Source organism: Anser anser, assembly GCF_964211835.1.
Source record: "Anser anser genome assembly, chromosome: 10".
NCBI classification, from domain to species: Eukaryota; Metazoa; Chordata; class Aves; order Anseriformes; family Anatidae; genus Anser; species Anser anser.
This window is the reverse complement of record NC_139730.1, coordinates 20,109,345-20,132,839: the sequence shown is the minus strand read 5'-3', so window position 1 is coordinate 20,132,839 and position 23,495 is coordinate 20,109,345. Positions and strand designations below refer to the sequence as shown.

Genomic DNA, 23,495 nt, shown 5'->3' with positions numbered 1-23,495 from the left:
TCTAACAAACTCAGAATATGATTAAAAAAAAAAAAAAACCACCCTCAGAAAACATTTCATAATCTTAGGGCACTAATAGGTACTACACTTAAATATTATTTATGAGAAAGAAGATTTGAATAAATATAGTACCTTGTTTTGGCAGCTAGAAATAGTTTCAGAGGTCCACCACTCCTCCCTTCCTGCCTGACGCTGTAGAACTTTCATGGCACAATCAGATTGTAGTGAACTACAGATTTAATAATACTTGGTAAAATATTTGGTTAAAAATATCCTGTTATATCAAACAAAATATTTTCAAATATGCCCCAAAATTTATGACACACTGTCAATATGGGGATAGGTGTTCATACATAGAGTCCTCAGATTTTAACCAGCTACCTTCACAGTCAATGTCAGCACAGAGCTTATAAATTCTAGCTGAGGTTAAGAATTTGTGATGTTTCTGGATTTCCATACAGGTGTTTTTGAATGCGGGGTCACCATTTGCAAAGAGATCCTAGATAGGGGCTAACACAGTGTAGTTCAATCAGTTATCTTGGGAAATGTACCCAAATCAATTCTTAATAAACACGCTCAAGTAGCCAAAGCAGGGAAAAGCAACAGAAATAATGAAGGGGGTCTTTAACAGCTCCTAGAGTTATTCCAGAAAAGAAGGAGAGGAAAGACTGTGTTTTTCAGCTACCCAGAGCCTTGGCCGAGAAGATTGGCCCCTACATAAGGCTGCTAGAATTCACCTAACAGTGGGTAACAGACAGAAAGCCTCCTCCAAGGGGAGGCTAAGGACAAAAAGACAAGATAGTAATCTATTTAGTCCAAAGAAAGTTCAAAGCTCAGTCAAAAGTATGACAGGCAGATATCTAAGTATTGAAAACAAACAAACAAACAAACAAAACAGAAACAAAGAAAATCTTACAGCTGTGTTTTTATTTGGACATTTTCCAGTGATAGCTATTAGGCTACAGTTCTTATGATGCATACATTTACTAAGTACAACATCAGACACTACAACAGATCAGAGCTCAGGTCATTCTGACAATGTTTTGGTTTTCATCTATGTACTGTGGTGGTATTGAGTGAAAATCTATGTTTAAAGGCTTTTATTTACCAGATGAAGTATCAGCATCTTAAAAAAAAATGTTTACTTATAGTACTCATACGGTATTTGAAATGTGTTCAGTTTAAATCACAAATTACACAGACCTTCAAATTGCAAATGCTGGTGTTTCCAAGTTGGGAACAAATGTTACTGGGTATCAATCTGCTTTTCAACATTAAAGTTGACCCTGCTTTTTTCCTGTGATAGGTAAAACAGATTAATTACATTTAACGGACTTAAGCACTTTCATGTTCCATCCCAGACTGAGAAGCAATTTTTTCCAAAAGTTGAATAGAAGACTATGTCCTAAATGTCAGAATAAAATGGTCACTGGAATAAAAATACACCAAACTGAATGAGGTAATTGTGCAAAATCTCTAAAATAACTGTATATAATTCTAAGGGGTCTTTGACAAGTATTTTTCCAGCATCTGATAGAATCTATTATAGCAATAGATAATAAATTAAAATATAAAAGATATATCCACATTAAAAGAGCATAACCATGATTCAAAGGAAAAAAAAAAGTTGTTAAAGTAATTCTGCATTATAATTCCATGGTTAAAGAGATATTAGTCCTAAGGTGAAAGATATATTATACACTGACACTAAAATTTTACTTCTGAAAAGTGCATGTAAAATACTGCCATGTAAAATATTAGATGAATTACCAATTACACATCTACTTCAACTTAAAAATATTTTCCTTTAAAACATGTCAAGCAGCATATACTTTTAACGTGATATAAAAGTAATACCAGTCAAACCACTGAGTTTAAGGATAATATCTATAAATTACTAAACACTACTTTTTTAAGGAAAAGAGATATAATAAGGCTTTTTACAGGTAAACGGACTTTAAAAATAAACAAAAATACATTTAGGCATACATTTTAATACACTAATGCTTACATAGTGGATACACTTCCTGATCTACAGTATGAACATACTGTAATGCTATTTTTTTGTTTTTCAATAGGAGAAAAATTCTGTAGGTCAACATGTTCTCACTTATTTTCCTTCCTAACCATGTTCCTGAAAGTGAAGGCTTTCCCATTACATTCACTCAAATACAGTACCCCTAAAAGTCTGAAAACTACTATACCCCACCATTCTTACATTATACCTTATTTGGAGCCACTCATAGTTTCAAAACTTAAGTAATATTAAAAAAAGAAAGGTTTTGGTGTACCACGCACAGAAAGACAATTTAAATCATAAGTAAAGATCATTCAAAATATTTATGCAATGCAATATTAGGTTCTTGCAAGTGTCAGCATGGTCCATCAAATGTAATATGGGGCATACACATTTGAAAGTAAGACAACATGAGCATCTTAAAATGATACTTACAAAGTTCAGGTTGTCTTTATTATCAATTTTAGCAACCATTTAAACAGTATCTCTACCTCTGAAGTAAAACACAACTGAGACATTTTTGTCTGCTTTACAGCAACATTTTTTTCTGTGAGTTTGCAGGCAAATAGATAAGTACCAAATAGTCTAATAGTGTACCTCTAGATTATTTCTCAGTATTTTTAAAGAAATTAATGTTAATGCTAAATTGCTAATTTTTATATTGTATAAAAAATATTGCACAACGCAACTGAGTAAAGTGTGTGACTTTTTTTTCCACGTGTTATTTGAGCCATACATCACAAACTACGTTTTAAAGATCAGAGTTGGAACCTTAAGGAAGGCCCTTGCCCTTACGTTGCACATTGTGACACATGCATTCTACAAACCAGATACAAGGCGTGTGAGACAGAAAAATCTTTCTGGTAAGATGTGTAATACCCCAAGTACCTCAGTTTCTCATTATGCGCTCTGGATCTCCAACCATTAAATCAGTATGCATCATGGTTGAATGACAGCATCATAGTCAAAACTTACTTAGCATTTTTGTAAGCCAATCTTTCTAAGAATATGAGTCTTGGGCTACTGCAGAAATTTTCTGTTAAAGGTTTTCTTCTCAAATACATGTATGAAGGAATACTTTTTTATTTTTTAAACTTTTTTTAAGTGGCAACAATATACATTATACTGAAAATACACACATCCCTGGGGTCTACAAACAAAGAAAAACATTGGACAGACTACAAAATCTAAATAAATACAAAAATCGCAACTGATTTCTTATAATTTGTTTCAAGATTTTGTATTCTTAGATAACTATTAAGAAAACAAAAACAACACAATAACTAAACATGTAATTTCCAGTGTGCTACTTGTGCTTAGTTACCATTTTCCTTTACAGGTGATATTTGATAACATTTGCAAAAATCCAGTTAGAATAACAGACTGCATTGGACTGTAAATAAGGCTGACAACAAAAAATGAAATACCTTATTTTTAGTGCCTAGTATGATACTGTCATACATTTAGAAGAGCACAATATGCAGCAGCAATTTAATATGCTTGGTAAACCACAGTACTAACAAATGAACACCTATGTTATAGCATATAGTAAGCTATACGACTTATCACTAGAATTTATGTCAAACTGACATAAATAAGGAAGTGGTTTATGAAATCATTTTATATATTGCCAGTTTTTGCTTCTCCATTCCAGTTTTTACAAATTAAATGTAACAGGCTCCCAAGTAACTGTGTATGCTACTACAAAATGCCTTACTTCTGAGTTTTCCATGGTCAGGACTGTGACTGTCCCTATTGGTCCCTGCCTATGAGAAGGTTACATACGGAGTTTAATTTACACTATTTAAATATGTTACTAAAGATCTAAAAACGTCTCTAGACAGCTGAAGACACAATTTTTGTCCAAGCCGATTTCCATATTCTGGAAATCTATGAATCAGTAATGTCCTCATAAATGCAATGACTGAACACAAATGTACATCTTCCTATTAGCCTTCAATCTGTGGTGCTGCTGTGTAGTTTTCCAGCTACTTTTACTATAGATCTGGGCATATACAGACTGTTTGTTCAAAAATGTGTTTTCAGTAGCTCACTGTGTTTTAATGGGTGATGGTATCAGGCAACCGATTCTCCATCTAACACTGACAGCACATCCTTGGGATCAGACACGTGATATGAAGCCCAACCCTAAGCTGGCTGGGATCTGGATGGTTTCTAATGCCAGAGAGGATGGATTAAATGGAAAAGTAACAGGAAAGATGTGTTTAGCATCCATGAGCAATTGAGGAGAGTCCTTCCTGTCTCGCAGACGCAGCTGCAAAGATAAGAAAGTGATTACATTAGCATTTAACCCCCTTCATTGACAATAATCATCTTGTGATAAGGTAGTACTTCACCTGTGTTTACAGATACGTGCGTGTGGTAACTTGACCTTGAACGCTGCTAACAATTGTACCATTAAACTGCAGTTACTTTTGGCATTTTTAATTTTGCATATCTTCCCCTTATAATGTAATCTGAAAGTATTTAGAGTCCTTGCAAAAGGAAGAAGTTAAGCACTATCTGGCAACCGGTAAGTAGAATTATAGTTTTATCTCAGTTCTACCTTCCCAGTCTCCCTTAGCCTGCTAACAATGTACCCAGATTTCAAACAAACATGAAAGATCATCTTTGTTTCTTTTCTTTTGTTCTAATTGCTTATTTTCTTTGGAGTATTCAGAATATTTAATTTTTATTAAGATATATTAAATTAAAAGAGATAAATGAAGAACTTTGGAATGCTTATAGGCCTCAGTTTTCAAAGCAGTTGAAAACTCTCATTCAGACACAGGTTTGACAGAAGTAATTTAGAAATTTAGAAGCATTTAGAAAGCAAGAAAGAAACATTCAGAAATGTTACCAGTTGAAAAGTGGGCATCAAAACACATTTCGAATCACTGAATATCCTGAGTTAGAAGGGACCCACAAGGATCATCGAGTCCAACTCCTGGCTCCACAAGGGACCACTCAAAAACCTGACCATCTGTCTGAGGGCACTGTCCAAATGCTTCTTGAACTCTGGCATGCTCAGTGCCATGACCACTGCCTTGGGGAGCCTGTCCCAGTGCCCGACCACCCTCTTGGTGAAGAACGTTTTCCTGACACCCAGCCTGACCCTCCCCTGTCCCAGCTCCATGCCGTTCCCTTGGGTCCTGTCGCTGTCCCCAGAGAGCAGAGCTCAGCGCCTGCCCCTCCACTCCCCTCGTGAGGAAGCTGCAGGCCGCCATGAGACCTCCCCTCAGTCTCCTCTGTTCTTGGCTCAACAAACCAAGGGACCTCAGCCACTCCTCATGTATCTTCCCCTCTAGACCCTTCAAAATCTTCATAGCCCTCCTTCAGACACTCTCTAATAGTTGTATGTCCTTCTTATATTGTGGCACCCAAAACTGCGCACAATACTCAAGGTGAGGCCTCACCAGCACAGAGCAGAACGGGACAATTCCTTCCCTTGACCGACTAGCAACGTTGTGCCTGATGCACCCCAGGGTACGGTTGGCCCTCCCAGCTGCCAGGGCACACTGCTGGCTCATGTTCAACTGGAATCCCCATATCCCCTTCTGCGGGGGCTGCTCTCCAGCCTCTTGTCCCCTAGTCTGTTCATATAGCCAGGATTGCCCCCTCCCAGGGGCAGAATCTGGCGCAGTTTACATATAGAAAGACATATAACCACAAAAACCTCTCACCCTTCTGGAAAAGTAGCACATACTGAGAGAAACTAACATTTTCTTGTGAGTCTGGAGGCAGTAAATTGTGATTGCTTAAGATTTTCAGGCTGACATCACCTTTTCAGCATAGAAAAAATATGTCTAAAAAGCTTAATTTACTTCAGATTCCTCAAGTGTGTTTCAGGATAAGGCCTGTTTTGGCTCATCGAAGGGTTTATTACAGATAGCTACATGATTTTTAATGAAAAGATATAGCCATACCTGTATTGTACGGATAAATGATACCAAGACTCTCTCTTCAAATTCATTAACTGGAGTATACAAATTCAGTACTTTTACAATCTGTGAAGAACAACAATTCTTAGTAGAATGAAACTAATAAATCTGTGGGTTACAAATATATGGTTACTAGTATATATTTTTTTAATTATCTATTTTAAAAGGAAAATTCTTTTCAAGCTTTTTTTTTTTTCTTTATTGATTCACGCAGAATTTCATTATCTGCTTAATGCTATGTTATAAGGCTGCCTCCTTCAGAACATGTGTTCTCTGGAGGTGGAAACTCCAATTTTTACATTTGTGTGGAAAACACCCAACTATGGAAAAATCAGATTATAAATAGCTAATGGCGTTCCTACATACCCTGGAAACATGTTGCATTTCTCTCCCTAGTTTTGACTCTCTAATTATGACCTTCTGGAGCTTTCACTCAAGAGAATCTTATGACTTCAGTGTTTTTCAAGAGTGAGCTATTTCTCTAAAAGCAGGACTATAGCCACTAGAAGAAAGAACTGCAAAAACAAGGACTTTAAATAATATGGATTAAACATCTAAAACTTTAAAAAAAATCTTTTTTTTTTTTTTACATTTTTCTACTTAAAACAAACAAAATTCTTTTTCAACAAAAATAAGACACCTGAAGCATGTGGAATTCTAAGTTCTTCCATTACAGAACTAAATTAGTGAATTAATAAATCAAAACAGCTGTATCAATGTAAAAGTGCTGACACCAGTGTGAAAGAAATGGAGAAATTTGTTCCTTTTCCTAATGGGAATGTTCATCCAAAGATGCTTGGATCCAGTTATTCTGTAAAAACTCTATGCAAGTGTAGCACAGTTTAAAAAAAAAGTGCATCTTGTCTTTACAAAAACCTGAGCTTTCATAAATAGAATTCTTCAGCTGTGCTGGTTACTGATATACACTTGGTTCAGCCTTTCTGAGGCTAATGGGTACAGAAACTTAACAATTTTGTTTGCAGACCCTGAGACAACAGCTCTGTCTGAATTGTCCATTAACTTAACTGGATGCTAACTCAGATGGTAGAAAGATAATTTCCTGGTATCCTAGACAAAGTTGCCTGGAGTACAGAGATGTCAGCGAAAAGTTTTCTCTGAGGATTTTTGCAGACTAAGAGACTATTCGTAAGTACAACAAACTGCACGGTGTATTGAGTTTCTTCTCATTTAGTCAAAACTTATCTTGAACATCAGACCTCAAAAGAAGATCTGGTCCTTTTTTTTTAACCCTTCCAATTTAATCTCTTTAGTTGTACTAACTCAAAACAAAGTCAGAGAAGTTTGATACATGTGTGACAGCAATGCAGGCAGCCCTAGCAAACACTGACAGAGCAAAGGAACTGCTCAAATGTGACAGCCAAAAAGACAATGAGAGTTTGGTTACCTGGGCAGTAGTCAATGCGTTGCACATTGAACAAATGGCTTCTGCATCTTCATCTGTTTTCTTTTTTACTTGCAACAACTGTGCAGCCTGAATGAGGGGCTCCAGTGTTTCTTTAGCCCCGCTATTCATCAAATTTTTATCACGTAGCCATTCTTCAAGTTGACTCACATTGTATCTGTACAAAGAGTTAAGAATACCAAGACATTAATGCTTAATTACTGTTAAATTGAAAGCATGAGCAATTTCTCTTTCATAGTGTTTGCTCTTTGTCTTCATATGCTTTTCCTTCACATCAATGATTTCCCATGATCTTGTCTTCACACTATTTCCCTTTGATTGAGGCAGGAAATTTTGAGTTTCAAAACAGTTAGAAACTGTGGCCAAAGACTTTCACTTCCACCTTTCCCTGCTTTTGTTCCTATTAATCACAGAAATGTGACAAGTAAAGGCAAATGAAATTTTGTCAGAAATGTACAGTGATGCTTTTCGTGGTTCCCTGAGTGAGTGGAATGCCTTCGCTCGATTTCCTGGCACATGCCAGTAGAATGCACTGGGCAACTGATGCCAAATGTAGGAATAGTCTAAGATGGCTTTACAACAGGAAGCAGAAAATTACAGTATAGATGAACACAACAGGTATCCACTGAGCCACTAAGATACAAAGAATGCAGCAGGCACAGTTGTCATTACTGCCTAAAAACTGAGAAAGCAAGTATCAACATTTCACCTTCAGTTCTGATTCCCACTGCACGACAAAATACTTTTGTTTTGCTTCTACCATGTTTCCTTGAAAGCTAGGTAGGGTTTAGCCTACATCAGCCAAGCTCGTTTTAACCGAACCCCTCAAAATCAGTTTAACAGCATCCACAACTGTTTGCATGTGAAAGAAAAAAAATACTCATAGCATATCTGCTATTCGCTCAAAACGTATTCAGCAGTGTCAAGAACACACGAAGATTTTCAGCACTACATTCAAGAACAGTGTGACATAAGCTCTCCCACCTTATCTGCATTCCTTTGCTCCATGAGCACATGTCCTTGCGCAGAAGAAGATTATTAAGTGTTACAGCCCCGATGATGTAGAACATCTGCTTGACGACCTGTTTGATGAGCTCTGGATCCATTCCATGCTGACACATCACTGAATGGAAAGAATTCAGCTGCCGAATAATGGAGTCCAAAGTGTAGGTTCCTTCATCAGCAATGCTGGATGTTCTCTTCCGCAGCCCTGTTGGTTTCACCCCTGAGACACCTTGGATAGTCTCATGCTCCAGCATTCCTGAAACTGCATTTGATTGACAGCGTTAAGATAACAAAAGCAAATTACTTACATGCAAGCATGCTGTGCAAAACAGCAAAACTTAGTATTTACACAGAAAGAGCATGCTGGGCTTTCTGCCAACCACACTATCATGATTTCCAGCAATTTTCTTAGTGTCCTACTATGTTTTGCAAAATCTAAGCTTACAGGGTTTTACAAAGATTCCAGCATGTGTGTTTGAATGGAAGGTCTAACTGTAGCTCAAGAAAATGCTTTTTTCCTCCACATGATCATATAAGCAGCAGTGTCAGCAAACCAAGAGATGTTCCATTCTTCTAAACGGTATGATCAGAAGCCATAATGAAAATTTGTGAGAGAACTGTCTGACAGGAAAAATTAAATGTACTTTTAATAAATGCAAGCTTATTTGAATGCAAGCTTCACCACTGCTAGCTCTTTCATTGCTAATAGTCTATCATGACAGACAGCCATTTTTTCCTCTGTATTCATTTTGAGTTCTCGTGTAATTTAAAGTCCAATTTTTCCAAAGGATATTTCCCAATACACAGATGTCAGACAGTCCTAGTAGTGGTTCTTCTTGTAAATACATGATTTATGACAAGCATCAATAATGCAAATTGATTTATTCTGTTAGTGCCAGAAGAACCAGACACAGTTTAGTTTTTCCTCTAATCCAAGCTATTCAGTGTAGTCCTTGTCATTTATAAACAGAATACCACAAGAACTATTAATAAAACTGTAGCATTTATGAAGAAATATCAGATACAGCGTATTACTACCACCACAATTGTCTTTTTGGTACTACTGTGTGAAGTTTAAAGAATTCAGCTTTGCCTTACCAATCATTGGTTGCAGAATGTTTTCCAACACTCGGACAAGTTGTTGGTAGATCTGAATAGCCAAGTCACTCAGTACTTGTCTATATTCAGCTAAGTCAAAATTAGTGAGGCAGTGCTCATTCTGACGAGGTGTATTATGCTTCATAAACCCCTGAATTAATAAAATAACAGAAATAAATGCTTCAATAGAATAATAAAAAAATCACACAAAGACAGTACTTATACATGTTCATGCAACTGACAAATAACACTTTCAAAATAATAGTCGCAGCCCCTAAAAATTCTAATTTGGAAATTTTCATTCTACCTAACACTAGGATTTGATTTTCAGTTCTGACTTATGCAATGTCTGCTTCCTTGATGTGAAACTTTTGAGTACCTGACAGAGGAACAAACTCTGCCAGCCTTCTGGCTGGTAAGATCCTTCCCTCCCACTCCAACATGGGCATTCTCACCTGGCCATTTATAGTCAAAATCCCATTTAGGTTTGAAGAAGGAATATGATATATCATAGCCGCCAAACTTAAAATGGCCTGCCATACCATGGTTAAAGAGATAAATATAGCCTTTTTATAGGAATTTTAGTGAATCATTACCAAACATCATAATGGTAGCAAACAGATTCTTCTACTTAATCTGCGTTAGCACCTTCAAGAGTACAATGCCATCTAACCTGTAGCGCCCTAGCCTGCAATAAAGTGAAACTGGATCAAATTTTATCTCCTAGTGCTTTCCAATGACATCATCACCATCATTCCAGAAAGCGTAGCTGTTTTAAGAAGCTTTGAGTAAATTTTGAGATATTTCAGGATTTTGTCAAAGTGTAGTGCTCACAAGAGTACTGTAGAGCAAAAGAAAAGAGAGTAGGAGCACTGCTTACCTCTTCTCCACTATATTGTTTCAAACAGTGCAAAAATCGGCAGGTGTTGGATAGCCAGAATGACACCGTTTCGAAGTCATCACCTCTTTTCTGAAGATAAAAACAAACACGTTTCAGCAAAGACTGATAAGGGGAGTAAAATAATAAAATGTTAGACAAACACTTAAAATCCATTTTCTTGTAGCTACTCAGATTCTGATGTTTTGTAAAACTGTATTTCAGTGACATATCAGAAAAGCAAGTTTTTTGACAAAGTACTATTAAAACACCCTGTTTTTACAAAACCATTCTTAACTGCTCTGTGTAGAAATCACAGAGCAATGCAACTGTGTGCTGGACAAATGAACAGTGAGGTGGATTGAGAGCTGTCTGAATGGCATGTCTCAGAGGGTTGCAATCAGTAGCAGAGTCTAGTTGGAGGCATGTAGCTAGTGGTGTCCCCCAGGGGTTAATACTGTGTCCAGTATTGTTTAACGTTTTCATCAATAATTTGGATGAAGGGATAGCGTTCCTCCTCAGCAAGTCTTGTGATGATACAAAACTGGGAGGAGTGGCTGACAACCCCATAGTGCTGTGCTGCCATTCAGAAGCATCTTGACAGGCTGGAAAGATGGACACAGAGGAACCCCTTGAAATTCAACAAGGGCAAATGCAGTGTCCTGCACCTGGGGAGGAATAACCCCATACATTGGTACAGGCTGGGAGCAGACCTGCTGGGAAGTAGCTCTGTGGAGAAGGACCTGGGGGTCCTGGTGGACAGCAAGCTGACCATGAGCCAGCCATGTGCACTTGTAGCCAAGAAGGCTGATGGTGTCCTGGGGTGCATTAGTAACAGCATTACCAGCAGGGTGAGGGAGGTGATCAGGGCCTCTATTCAGCCCTGGTGAGAGCTCACTTGGAGCGTTGTGTCCACTTCTGGGCTCCCCAGTACAAGAGGGACATTTGCTCCTGGAGCGAGTCCAGCAAAGGGCTACTAAAATGATTAAGAGACTAGAACATCTCTCGTATGAGGAAAGGCTGAGGCTGAGGGAGCTGGGCCTGCTCAGCCTGGAGAAGAGAAGGCTCAGGAGGGATCTGATCTGAAGGTATGCGTATCTGAAGGGAGGATGTCAAGGCAGTGGGGCCAGACTCTTCTCAGTGGTGCCCAGCAATAGGGCAAGAGGCAACAGACACAAAATGAAACACATGATGTTCTGTCTGAACATGAGGAAAAACTTCTTTACTGTGAAGGTGACTAAGCACTCTGAACAGGTTGTCCAGAGTTGCTCCAGCACTCTCCTTCCCTGGTGATAGTCAAAAGCTGTCTGCACAGGATCTTGGGTAACGTGCTCTAGGGGACCCTGCTTTATCAGGGAAGTTGGACTAGATGATCACCAGAGGTCCCTTCCAACCTTAGCCATTCTGTGATTCTGTATTCCCAAAAAAACCTTTCTGCATCACAATGACTTGCGAGAAGAGCCCAACACAAAGGATAGGAATGATGCATGGCCAGCAGGAGGAGCTGAGAACAATTCAGTTTTGATCAATGTCACTTACATCATAACCATTTTGGGAGCCTGATATGGAAAACAGAACAAAACAACAAATCCTCATCACAGTTAAACATAGATACTTGTACAATCTGTCTGAGTAATAAAAATTTCAGACCTCTATAGCATGCACTTCATTCACTTATGTTTGTTCAGGAATTTCTATTGAATATCTAAGCTCCTGTTGGACTATTTACTGAACATTTTTTTCAAAACATGTAGCTTGTTTTTTTGAGCACATCTGTTTTATTTAAAAACTAAAAAGTCTCTACAGAGCATAAAGCATCTTTATCTCTTATTATTGCCTTCACCATACCCCATGGCCTACACTCTTCTAGCCAACTCATTGCAAAGACTTCAGGCAGTAGCATTATCATCAATAAAATCTGCAGATGAAGCAAATGAGGAAATCTGTGAACCAATACTGCAAATGAAGCATTTTAATGAAGCGTTCTGGAAAAGACTTACAAAGACTCACTATGCAAGTGATTGCATCCAAAGCTTTAAAGGCATAGCTTCAAGGGGGACAACTATTCAAAATAATAATAAAGTAGTCCTTTTTTCATTGATTCAAAGCATCTGTGGTATTACGTGGAGAAAATACTATCACTGCAATTTGTTGCTTGCTAACACAAGTTTTTGTAACTTCAGTGGGAAGAGTTTACTGATCAGAAATCCAGAGCCAATTCACTGAAAGCCCCTTCCTCACTCCTCTAACATAAAATCAAAAGGAAATTCCCAATTAACATTCTCCTAAACCAAGCAGACTAACCTTCAACACTTTTTTGATGCCATTGATAGTGGAAGTCAACAAGGACCGCACTTTTTGGTCATCATTAAGGTAATCTGCATGGCGTACACACATGAACAAAATATATGCAGGTAGTCCTGGAATCAGGTTGACAGCTACCCCACGTGGTTTCAGCTCTTGGGAAAAACAAACACACATTATTTTGTCATCCATAAATTCACTGGGAACTGTTATACACTGTAATTGCAACTTCCCCGGTTAATTGTACATATATATCTATATATGGCCAGTGAAAAATTAACAACAAAACTAAGAAGAATGTATGAGCCACTTTCTTGATAAAATATCAGAACAGAATGTAAATGCCTGCTAAAAATATGTGGACACAATAACACACACTATGTTAATCAGGAAGGAAGATTAGGTTACAATAGACATTTAGAAATTTCAGATAGATTGAACACTGTTGAAACCAAAATACGCTGCGCATCTTATGTTCACTTTATTTTTCAGAGTATGTGTGAGCATGGGAGGCTTCAAATGGGAAAGATGCTTACCTAAAATAAGATTTTTGACCAGTTTTTGTTCATCTTCCTTCTTATATTCTAACATCCCCTGAAAGTCCTTTTCTTTCCGCGGAATGTTGACTGGACGAATAGGTTCGTCAATGATTTGTCCAGGTGATATGTTCTCCATCTGCCCCACTTCAGAAGGAAAATGAAAAGAAACAATATAATGTTTTCTAGTGAAACTAATGCATGTCAAAAGAAAGTTTAACATTTCTAATGAAGAATTCCATCATATAAAACTAATCCATGTTTTTCTTTGGTTCAGGGTAACACCTAGCAACAAAACTCCTATTAAACAAGAAGACCGATTCTTGATAAATGTGTATTTGGGTAGCATTCTTCCTTTAAAGAAGAGTGGAAGTGTATGAATGACATCCACTAATACACTAATGGTTGATACCCTGGATTTTATCATGTAAAAGCGTGATTTTATATTAGTTGATTACAATCAGTTGATCCCAGATTAACACTGCAAGGGTCACTGTTAATTCTTCTGCAAAATGTCAGCATTTTTTAAGCCCAATCTTTGTTACCTATTGTGGTAGGTTTACCTCAACCAGCAACCAAGCATTCATACAACAATGCTACACACACTCCAGCAGGCTGGTAAAGAATATGAAGAGCAAAAGCAAGAAAATTCGTGGATCAAGGTAAGGACTGTTAGGTGAAAGAAAAAACTTTGGTTTTGAAAAGCAGAACTTGATCTCATCCCATGAAAGCTACATCCTCTTCTCACAACCCTCCGAGCTAAATCTCTGCAAACTGTTGTGCATCCTGTAAATCTACTAAATGTATACACCTGTAAAATGGGATACAGAATGTAGAAATCCAAACTGGAGCTACCAGTAACCAAAGACTATATACAGCTGTTTATTCAACTTTAACTTGGTATCACTGACTGCCCTGTTCTTTTCAAACAGTGGAGTGGATAAGACTACAAAGTCACTAATTTCCATCTTAATATGCAACAAAACACTTAATTAGCCAATGAGTTTGTTTCTGGAGAGTGATGACCATAAAAAGCTTCTGTAAGGTTAGGATCTGAGTTATTTGAAAACAAATTAATATTTTAACTCTTTAACATTATTAACCCCTTTTAACAATTACAATGATTTCACTTATGCAGAGACATAGTAAGTTCTCAGTCTCAGCAGTCCTGAGATCCTAAGGCAACTCTCTTTGAAGTTCATAAAAAATAAAATTATCTTAGTGCATATCTCAGCACTCTCATATTCAAGTCTGGCCAGCCTCTGAAAAAGGAAACCTCAAGTGGAAAAAAGCAACCTCAGCATTCTTGGCTCCAGTGATAGAAAAATTCACAATCAAAGAAAAACTGTGTAAATTATTTCTATCTGGTTCATATTTAATATTGCTTTCATCTTGACAAAAACAGATACTGTCTTTGAGTACACAAATGCACCAGGTAACACTCCTTTATGTTCAAATGGTTTCTGCCTTCAGAGAAGCATCAGCCTTCTCTTACTCGTTGCTTTCAAATTATGACAAATCTTCTACAGCTTTATAAAGGAACACAGGGAGCTCTGAGTTGATCTCCTGTTTTTGTAATCAATTAACAGAGGCTAACGCTGCTAAAGACTTCATGTCTTCCTGCCCACTAAGACAGATGGATATAATGACGACTGGATCACACACACACAAAAAAATCTTTTCCTTTCTCTCAAAATATAAAAGTACCTTCAAGTTCACCGATCTTCTTAGCAAATACTTTCAACTGTTTCTTTAACTTTCGAACAGTTTTGTCTTGCTTTTCAAGTTGCTCCATTAAATCCTGTAAATTAGAATGAGAGAAAGATTAAGATAGGAGAAAATGTCATAATGTGACAGAGACAAATCAGTGCTGTTAGAGTTTACAAGGTGGTAGGAAAGCTGAACAGTGGTGCCATCCTCTGGATGAGGTTTGCAAGCTGGTACACTACAAGACAAATATTGCAAATATTATTAAGTTATCTGCAACATGACAAAGGCAAAGCTCTAAGGTTTATTCTGCAAACACTCAAAACTAGGTCAGTTCTTAAGGAAGGAGACAAACGTCTGTGCTGCAAACACATCTTCCTAATGCTTCCTCCCTCCCTGCTCTTCCAAATGCCTCACTGAGATAATTTTCTTTATTATTAAATAGCTATCCTGTACTTCTGAGTCATTTATTCATACCTAGAGTACTGACTTGTTATTAAGACCTATCCATTTTATAACAATATGAAAGAGACATCTGCAGAAAAAAACATACCTTGCATTCAAAAGTACCAAAATCATCAAACAGCAAAATATACAACATTTCTTACAATGTTCTGCCATCTCCCTATTACTTATTGTCATCGCATTTCCTTAGACTGAAACTGGAGTCCTACAGGAAGCTTCTTTATATTCTGTACTTGAACAACAACGAGCACCTAAAAGTCCTATTGTTGCAATAAAGCAGTATTTTTCTTTCCAAGGAACACTCCCCAGCAATCCTTCTTTGAATGTTTATATGACCTATGCTAGTGCATTCACAAAATAATCTTGTAATTAAAAAAAATAATAAAATTAAAAAAAAAGTCTTTATAAAGGAAGCAAAACCTCAAGCTCAAAAAATCAGAAAGTCATTGCAGGATAAGGGTTTGAAAGTAGCTTTAAGAAAATGCTCTTTTGTAAGCACTTGCTTGCTCTGTTAAGAAAATAAGGAACCATGAGCTCCTTGCATCAAAAGCATCATGACAGAAACTATGCTTTTTCTAAAAGTATTGAAAAATATTAATGCAACAGTGGCAACAACTTAGAATTAGGCACAAAACTGCTCTCTGTCATGTAGTAGAGTTTACAACCGAATATAATATACTAAGCAGTACAAGCAGAAAGATAATAGGCCTGTTGAAAGAAGATTCAAGGCCGTGCTTTGTATTCAATGCAGTGGTAAATTTTACAACAGAAATCCTGCTAGTAACACAAATATAGTCAGATATAACAATTTCTAATTAAATTAAAAAATACACACAATTCTGACAGACTTTTGAAAATATGCGTGAAGGGATGTGATTCCTGAACAACAAATATGTGAGGAGAAATGCAGTTCTCTCCCTGGTTCCTCTAAACAAATTAAACATTTCACATCTCACTGAGATCTGGAATCTCATAAATGATACTCTTTCAAGTTTAGGTATTGTGCTCTCTCTACTCATTATCTTTAATTATTATGGAGATCAACTATTTTTATTTCCCCTTTTACCCTTAAGATTTTTCATTTTTGAAAAATACTAATTGTAATCTTCCTGATTAAACAGTTCAGCATTTTGATTCTGATAGATTTGTTTGCATCAGATGTCAGCACTGTAAGGAGATCTATGAAGAAATTCAAGCTAAGATTTGGCTATTCGCGTTTGCAGGCAGCATTCACCTCTGTATGATCAGGCTCTATTTTGCTGAGCTGATTTTAAATGTATCAAAGTTTTAAAGTGAAGAGTGGACCTTAAAATTAAGCATCTTTTGCATCACATACTTCTTTTTCAGGGCATAAAGGCAGTATTAAATAGTGTTCAAAAAAGAAACTGCTTTGCTGACAATGCAAGACATATTAGTAACAACACTATGCATCAAAAAGATGCAGACAGATTACAGAGAGGACACTAAGACTAACAAAAAAAGCAGTGAGAGATGTAATTGGCATCGTGAAGCTCTCTGCAGGGAATCTCCTTTGAAAGGCAAGAAGGGAGGCAGCTTGCTTGTCAATTAGTGGGGTCCAGAAATAGCGAACGAGACAACAGAGAAACAGGATTCACGTGATCTACATACAATCATCCGTTTGTAAAGTGAAATCCGGTACGATTGATACTTCTTGGGATCATCTGCATACAACTCCTCATAAAACTGTAAAATAGGCAGAGGATTGTTTTTCTCCCTCCCTTTGAGACGCTAATACTTCAGTAAGCACTATATAAATAAATGAAATGAGATTTAAACATGATCAAGGATCTCTAATTTTTAGGTAGTTGAGTTCTTAGGTGTGGTACTGACTCCAGCCTCTCCCAGATAGAAGTTAATGTAGATGAGTTGCAGAACAGTCAGATCTTTTAAAAATGGCCTGTAATAATACCATGAAAATCTGGAATGTAACCTTTGCCAGAAGCTGAAAAGGACGGTTTCTTCTGGTAATAAAGATGGGAGTGCAGTGAATACTGCAATTCTAATATCACATCTGGAAAACCTGCAAACAAAAATAAAAAAAAAAAAACCTCCTACTTTACAGCTAGGAGAGGAAAAGAAGTATATTCCCAACTTGGAACCTTGCACTACTCAAATATCTGAAGTGAAATAGTAATGAATGAGTCTACATCTAACAAGTAAAATTACATCCACTGTATTTGAAACTAAAGAGAACTCCTCTGAGATGTAATTACATGACTTTTGTCTTGGGAACTCAGAATGTGATGAGTAGTTCTCTTGGTGGAAAAAAAGGTTAAAACTCATAATACATGACTAAGCAGCACAAGGGAGCTGTCCAAGATGGAAACAATCACCATTTACCTTTTCCAATGAGAGACAATTTTACAATATACTTTCAACCAATTTTCCAAGATCTATTAGATGAATTATCTGTTGCTGTCCTCAAAACATTTGGTACTGAGACAACAGCCCTACAATTAAAACTTTTCTAACATACGTAAGCAGGAAAGACTGCACTGTGGCTTGATTAGAGGAAGAAATGACACTCAGAGCTAGGAATTTTCTCCCTGAAGTAGTGTGGTTCATTCTACTACAAAGAAGAAACTATACAGAGAAATTCCAGGCTAATAAACAGCGGTAAGCCAATGATATTTCAACATAGGTCTCTTTGGAAAATTTCCCCAGAAATGAACTAGCCTGTACACGATGAACATATGCCTTCACCTGGAAAGGAGTTTCACCTGACCTTTCTTTCATACGAAAATACTGTGCAGTCAACAAGGAACACCAATCAGCCAAGTGACTTCTAACCAAGTTTCTTTTTCTGGAACTATTTGTTTCTATAAAACATATTGAATAGCTGGAACTCCTAACACAGTGCATAATCTGTGTAGCTTCAGGCAGGGAGGGTAATGGGAAGAAAAGCTACACGGAAGAATTAAAAAAATACATCTGTGTTTTTCAACAAAATAAACTAATGTATTTCAGAATAAACACCACTGCTTGCCAATAATATTTTTTTATGAGTTCCATGGATATCAATCATTCTCTTTAGGGATGATTAAACTCATCAGTTGAAACCAGTACTGTTACGCTGGGATCCATGAGCTTTTTCCACACCACAAACTAACAAATTCCCCGAAATAATGAGTTCATCAGCAGTCATTAGTCTCTCTCTCCCATTAGCTTACCTAAAAAAAAAAATTAACTGCAGTTCAAGCAATTTTTTACGGAAGGTTGCCATCTGAAAACTGATGAGAATTTACAGGCACAGACAAGTCTGCGAGTCCCAGTGCCTGCTCCAGCAGCATCACTGCCCTTACCAAGTTTTCGTTTGTCAGCCGGGTGATCTCATGCTGCAAGCTGGCTTCAATCCGGGCCTCTGGGGGCAGCTGAAGATTCTGCGCCAAGAGCTGCTGCTGGCGATTGTTTTCTTCTTTCAGACTTTGGATCTCTCCTCGCAGTGATTCCAGTTCGTTCTCGTGGCTCTTCTTCTGTGACTGAAGCTGAGACTCCAGCAGCCTAAGGAAGTTGAGCGACAATTGCAAGAACACACTCAGAAAGTCACATTCCAAATTCTCAGAGGGAGTCTAAAGCTTTAGCTGCTGCTCAGGAACAATTAGCCATGGCTTGCAAAGGAAAATGAAAAAGGCAGAGTACTCTTTAAACCCTTCAATATGCCTTCTAATTAAATTATGTTCGTATGATCAAAAAGTGGAGAGAAACTAATGGTGACTATGCTTTGCATTTCCTTTGTGACTGAACACATACTGCACGTATGCTACCATGGAGAATGTGTGGTAAGAAAAACATTACTACATCTTCACAGACTGCCTCTGTTTTTAATGAGGTTAGAGAGGTTTTACCTCTAATCAAATCATATAAACTGTGTAAGATGAAGACAGTGTATTCTCTTAAGCTAGGTCCCTGTGACATTAACAAAGGAAAATCTTTTTTCTGTCAGAGTTCAGTCAGAAACCATTAGATTACAGTAAAATAATAGTTTTTACTTTTACGCTAAAATAAACATTTTGAAGAGGGTTGTCATTTATACAGGCATGGTTAACGACAGAACCAAACTCAGGACTGAGATACAGGATCTCTACTTTACCCTTGCTACTGACTCACTCTTTCCCCTTGGGCAAATCACGTCTCAAATTCTTCTTATGTGAAATGAGAATAACACGTAAGAGCCTCCTTCAAAGCAGCACTGTGTGGATTTAGCTCCTGTTTGCAAGGCACTGTCCAAGTGCTCTGACTCATTATTTCATAAATATACACACACAGGAAGTGACACTACTACAGGCTTCTAGTGTCCAATTAGACAATCTTTCAGGGTTTAAATATGCATAAGGCAGGCACATTTATTAGTAACCAGACTGATAAAGCACGCGAGGGCAAGTAGTCATTTACTTGCATTGCTCTGCCATTTACTATAAAGCTTGTTGTCTCTACAGTGCCAGCACAAGAAAGAAGACATACAGAGTGATCACTCTCACGTTACACTCTGCAGAACGCTTGCTCTAAGTTAGACCTTTGCAGACTGACACAACAGTGTTAGGTTCAGAATTTGTAAGCACAAGGAAAGGAAAGACTTCAGTTAGTAGCATTCATTGCAAAATAGCTCCTTTTGTAGTTACTGCTACCAAATGTGTATATTTAAGAAAATTAGCACTGCAAATCTGTTGAATTAGGTGCCAGCACACAACTACGGACCACTCAGGAAGTCTGGGACACATTTAGGAACAGGGGGCCCAGCCACGCACACAGCCAGAACTGAACTCCCTAACCAGGTGAATCCCACCAGTGACCTGACCAGCACGTGGACTTTGCAGCGGCTGCAGTGATTGTACTGAGGTCTGAACAGCACCAGGATGAACTAGAGATAACTTCTCTCTTTGTTGGCTTTCATGTGTGTTACATTTTGAATCTTGCAGAGAGAGATGTGGGAGAAGAACATTAAATTTACTGAACTTGAGTTGGAGCAAGGGGAGTAAGACAAACATTTGGAAGGAAAGAGTATGCTGAAGCTCTTCCAACAGTAGTTTTACAATTATGGAAACAATTGCACTTCTTTAGGCTGACAAACTGTACAGGACATTAATTTTGATATCCAACATAAAGGCAGACAAATAATACACGGTTAAAAATCTCTTCCAGTTGTGGATCTTTTGGTATTTTACAGTCCATTTTTGTGCAATTATTCTTATGAATTACCTATTAGTTGTTGCCACCATCTTAACTTCTTAAGGAACGTAACTTGAAAAGTAGAAGAAGTTGGGGACTATGTTTGAGAAAACTAATTTGCACAATGTATGATGATTTTCTTCTAATGAATATATATTTTTTCTAAGCATAAGAAATGCTGTAGCTAAAGCAAGGGGCACAGTTAGCTAGAAAAGAAGATGCAATTGAAGAAAAAACATTCTGAGAAGTCTGGTAACCTGTTGGCTTGTTTTAACCCTTCATAAACCAGCCAAAGTTCTCCGTCCTCATTCAGCATATGATAGTCCTGGGGAGATTGCCTTCCAAGAAAAGTGTTTAAAAAATACAAGAGAGATACATGATGGTGATGAAATGACATGTTAAGGACATTACACTCTAAATTACAGTTACTAGAAAAGAGAAAGAAACCATGTTCTAAAACAAATTAGCAACATACTTCTCTTGTTTATAGGTATTTCTTCTAAATGACGAAATTCAGTTCTTGGTGTTAGCCAAACTGGTTACAGCATTTCATGCTGTTACAATACATGTATTATGACAGTCTGCTGTGACAACTACTGGACAAAAGGTAAAAAAACAGCATGGGGAATGGCACCCAGTTTGAACTACGTAGCCAATTAAATGCTAAGAAAATGCATATCCACAAAGCTTGATTTTGCACGTCCCCATTGTTTCTTAAGCCTTTCAAGTACTGCATACAGCAGTTTTACTAAACAAATCAAATTATAAGCACAACTACAAGTGTTCTCTAAGAGTCTAGACTTATGTGAATGCAGCTTACTGAACATGATATACTAAGTGTGTCAAAGCACATCCCCAAATGATTGTAAATTAAATAAAGAGAACTTTTACCTGTTTGTTTCCTTCAATCCAATATATGCCTGTGCTATTTCTCCTTTGTCTTTCATCTTCTGTACATCTTCCAGGAGGATAGTAGAATCTGTCATAGTATCCTGGAAGAAGAATGACGATGATTTCCAGGGTAAATTTAACAATGTAATTTTTCTTTGAATCCATGGTTTTGTTACTTTACTGATGTGGAACCCTACTCCTTGAGTAACACCATCATGTGTATTTGGGGAGCAGGAGTTTGGTCTATAATTTCAATACCTATTTGGTATATCTTTTAAAATGAATCAAGCAGCATGCTAAAATATCAGTCTATCTAGTAAGCAGTAAGTGTGTTAACCTCTTTTCATTTGTTTGTCATATAAAAGGAACAAACAAATTTCATGAAATCATGAATTTGCATTTAATTTCATATTACAAGGAATATCCACTAATACTGAAATTCAAGAAGCATAATTTCGCAACATGTTATTTTTGAATCTCATAACAAGGTCCTCACTTCACATATTTTCAGTGCTCTGACAAAGCAGGAAATAATTTTACAAGGGCTGGAGATTTTTTAAGTTAGATATCATCACAATACTATTTTTGTTTCAGTTTTGAATGTTTACCATGGAACTTTTGCTTCTTCCTTCATTAAAATTTGAAATACACAACAAATGTTTACAGTCAACTAGGCCAGTCTAATCTGAGTCATTGCTCTGAATATAATTACAGTGAAACCAGAGGACTCCAATGAACGTAAGAGATGTAATTTTGACTTTTCTTTTGACTTCAAAACAATTAAATGCTATTTTCCTGTGTAAAATTTTGGAAAGTATTCACAATAACAACTTTGTGGACATAAGTTTTGGAGCGTAGGTCTCTATGCCTAATACAATTCATGTTATCTAGTATGAAAACCTCTAAAACATTTAATATCCTCAAAGAATTATTCCCAACATCATAATGAGATTTTTGTCATTTTTCTACAATTATTTTATCACACATTAAAACTACTGCATCTCACCTGCCAATCTATCTAGCCTTAGCAAGCTGTGCTTATTTATTACTTTTGTGCTGATGGAAAGAAATGCTAACTACTCCTACATCCTCAAGAATACCCTACATGCTGTAGTTGTAATACTTAACAGCCTTTATTTAAAGTCAGTTCAGTTCCTCATATTCCTAAATACTCTATGTACTAAATTTTCTAATCAAACATTCAGCAATTCCTGCCTAGTATCTTCAGATCACAACTTGAGTCCTGAACGTGTGTATCTCGCAAACACATTATTTGGATAAAAAGCACTGTAAAGTAAGGTAATTCTTCCTGTCATGGACTGTTTTGGTGAAATTTATAGATTTTGCAACAGAGATCTGACTCCTAAATCACAGTGCTGTACATACTCTTCAAACAAACTCAGCAAGATACATTGATTGAGCTGATCAGACAGCTTCATGAATCGTCCCTTTCATGTTCAGGTTAACAGAAATCAATGGTTCAATTGTTAAATCTGCTCATTTTGAAGTAACTTATTCCCTTGTGCAGAGGGGGAAGATGCGGACACAGGAGAGGGATAATGAGAAAGATTCTGCAATAATGGCAAAATAAAGTACAAGAACAACTCCAAATACATTTAGGTTACTTATGAGAAGCAGGGAAATGACAGTTCAAGTATTTGTGTTCTGTCTGTTTGTGGGTTTTATAGCATTTAATAGTTCTGGTTAATAACTGTAGAAATAAAACATGTACCTTATCCTCCTGGCAATCAAATTGGAAGGCAAGAAAGAAGAGAAACAAATCATTTAAAAATTCTGTCTGCTGCAACTGTCCAACCTAACAAACAGAAGGTATCTGCAAACTGGCTTTTAGCCATCCCACTGGTCACCTTCAGATCTCCCTCATGCTCACAACTGCTGTAAAAACAACACTTGGGTCCCACCATTGTTAAGAATAAATTATTGAAGGATTTACTATTCAAGGATTAATTTATAAGGTTCCCAATATTATAGAAAATTAGTTTTGCTTTCTTCATAATTAAGCATTTAAAACAAGATAAGTACA

At 37.1% G+C, this 23,495-nt stretch overlaps 2 protein-coding genes across 10 annotated transcripts in view; both read right to left on the bottom strand.

Moving 5' to 3' along the window:
- Positions 1 to 351, bottom strand: part of MYO5C (myosin VC) — a 37,015-nt gene extending 36,664 nt beyond the window's left edge. The window contains exon 1 of one of the 2 annotated variants that reach the window (XM_083850035.1): positions 133 to 351. In XM_083850035.1, the coding sequence (XP_083706161.1) occupies positions 133 to 207 (75 nt within the window). In that variant the 5' untranslated portion in view covers positions 208 to 351. The remainder of the gene's footprint in view (positions 1 to 132) is intronic. The other variant, XM_083850033.1, reaches the window with a different exon arrangement.
- A 556-nt stretch (positions 352 to 907) lies between these two features.
- Positions 908 to 23,495, bottom strand: part of MYO5A (myosin VA) — a 103,956-nt gene continuing 81,368 nt past the window's right edge. For 2 of the 8 annotated variants that reach the window (XM_083850025.1, XM_083850026.1), the window contains exons 29-41: positions 21,452 to 21,552; positions 20,818 to 20,898; positions 18,697 to 18,895; positions 17,003 to 17,077; positions 14,909 to 15,002; positions 13,202 to 13,348; positions 12,666 to 12,820; positions 10,365 to 10,454; positions 9,485 to 9,635; positions 8,366 to 8,648; positions 7,364 to 7,538; positions 5,944 to 6,024; positions 908 to 4,292 (exon numbers count right to left, since the gene is read on the bottom strand). In XM_083850025.1, coding sequence (XP_083706151.1) covers positions 4,140 to 4,292; positions 5,944 to 6,024; positions 7,364 to 7,538; positions 8,366 to 8,648; positions 9,485 to 9,635; positions 10,365 to 10,454; positions 12,666 to 12,820; positions 13,202 to 13,348; positions 14,909 to 15,002; positions 17,003 to 17,077; positions 18,697 to 18,895; positions 20,818 to 20,898; positions 21,452 to 21,552 — 1,785 coding nt within the window. In that variant the 3' untranslated portion in view covers positions 908 to 4,139. The remainder of the gene's footprint in view (positions 4,293 to 5,943; positions 6,025 to 7,363; positions 7,539 to 8,365; positions 8,649 to 9,484; positions 9,636 to 10,364; positions 10,455 to 12,665; positions 12,821 to 13,201; positions 13,349 to 14,908; positions 15,003 to 17,002; positions 17,078 to 18,696; positions 18,896 to 20,817; positions 20,899 to 21,451; positions 21,553 to 23,495) is intronic. The other 6 variants (XM_083850027.1, XM_083850028.1, XM_083850029.1 and 3 more) reach the window with 3 other exon arrangements.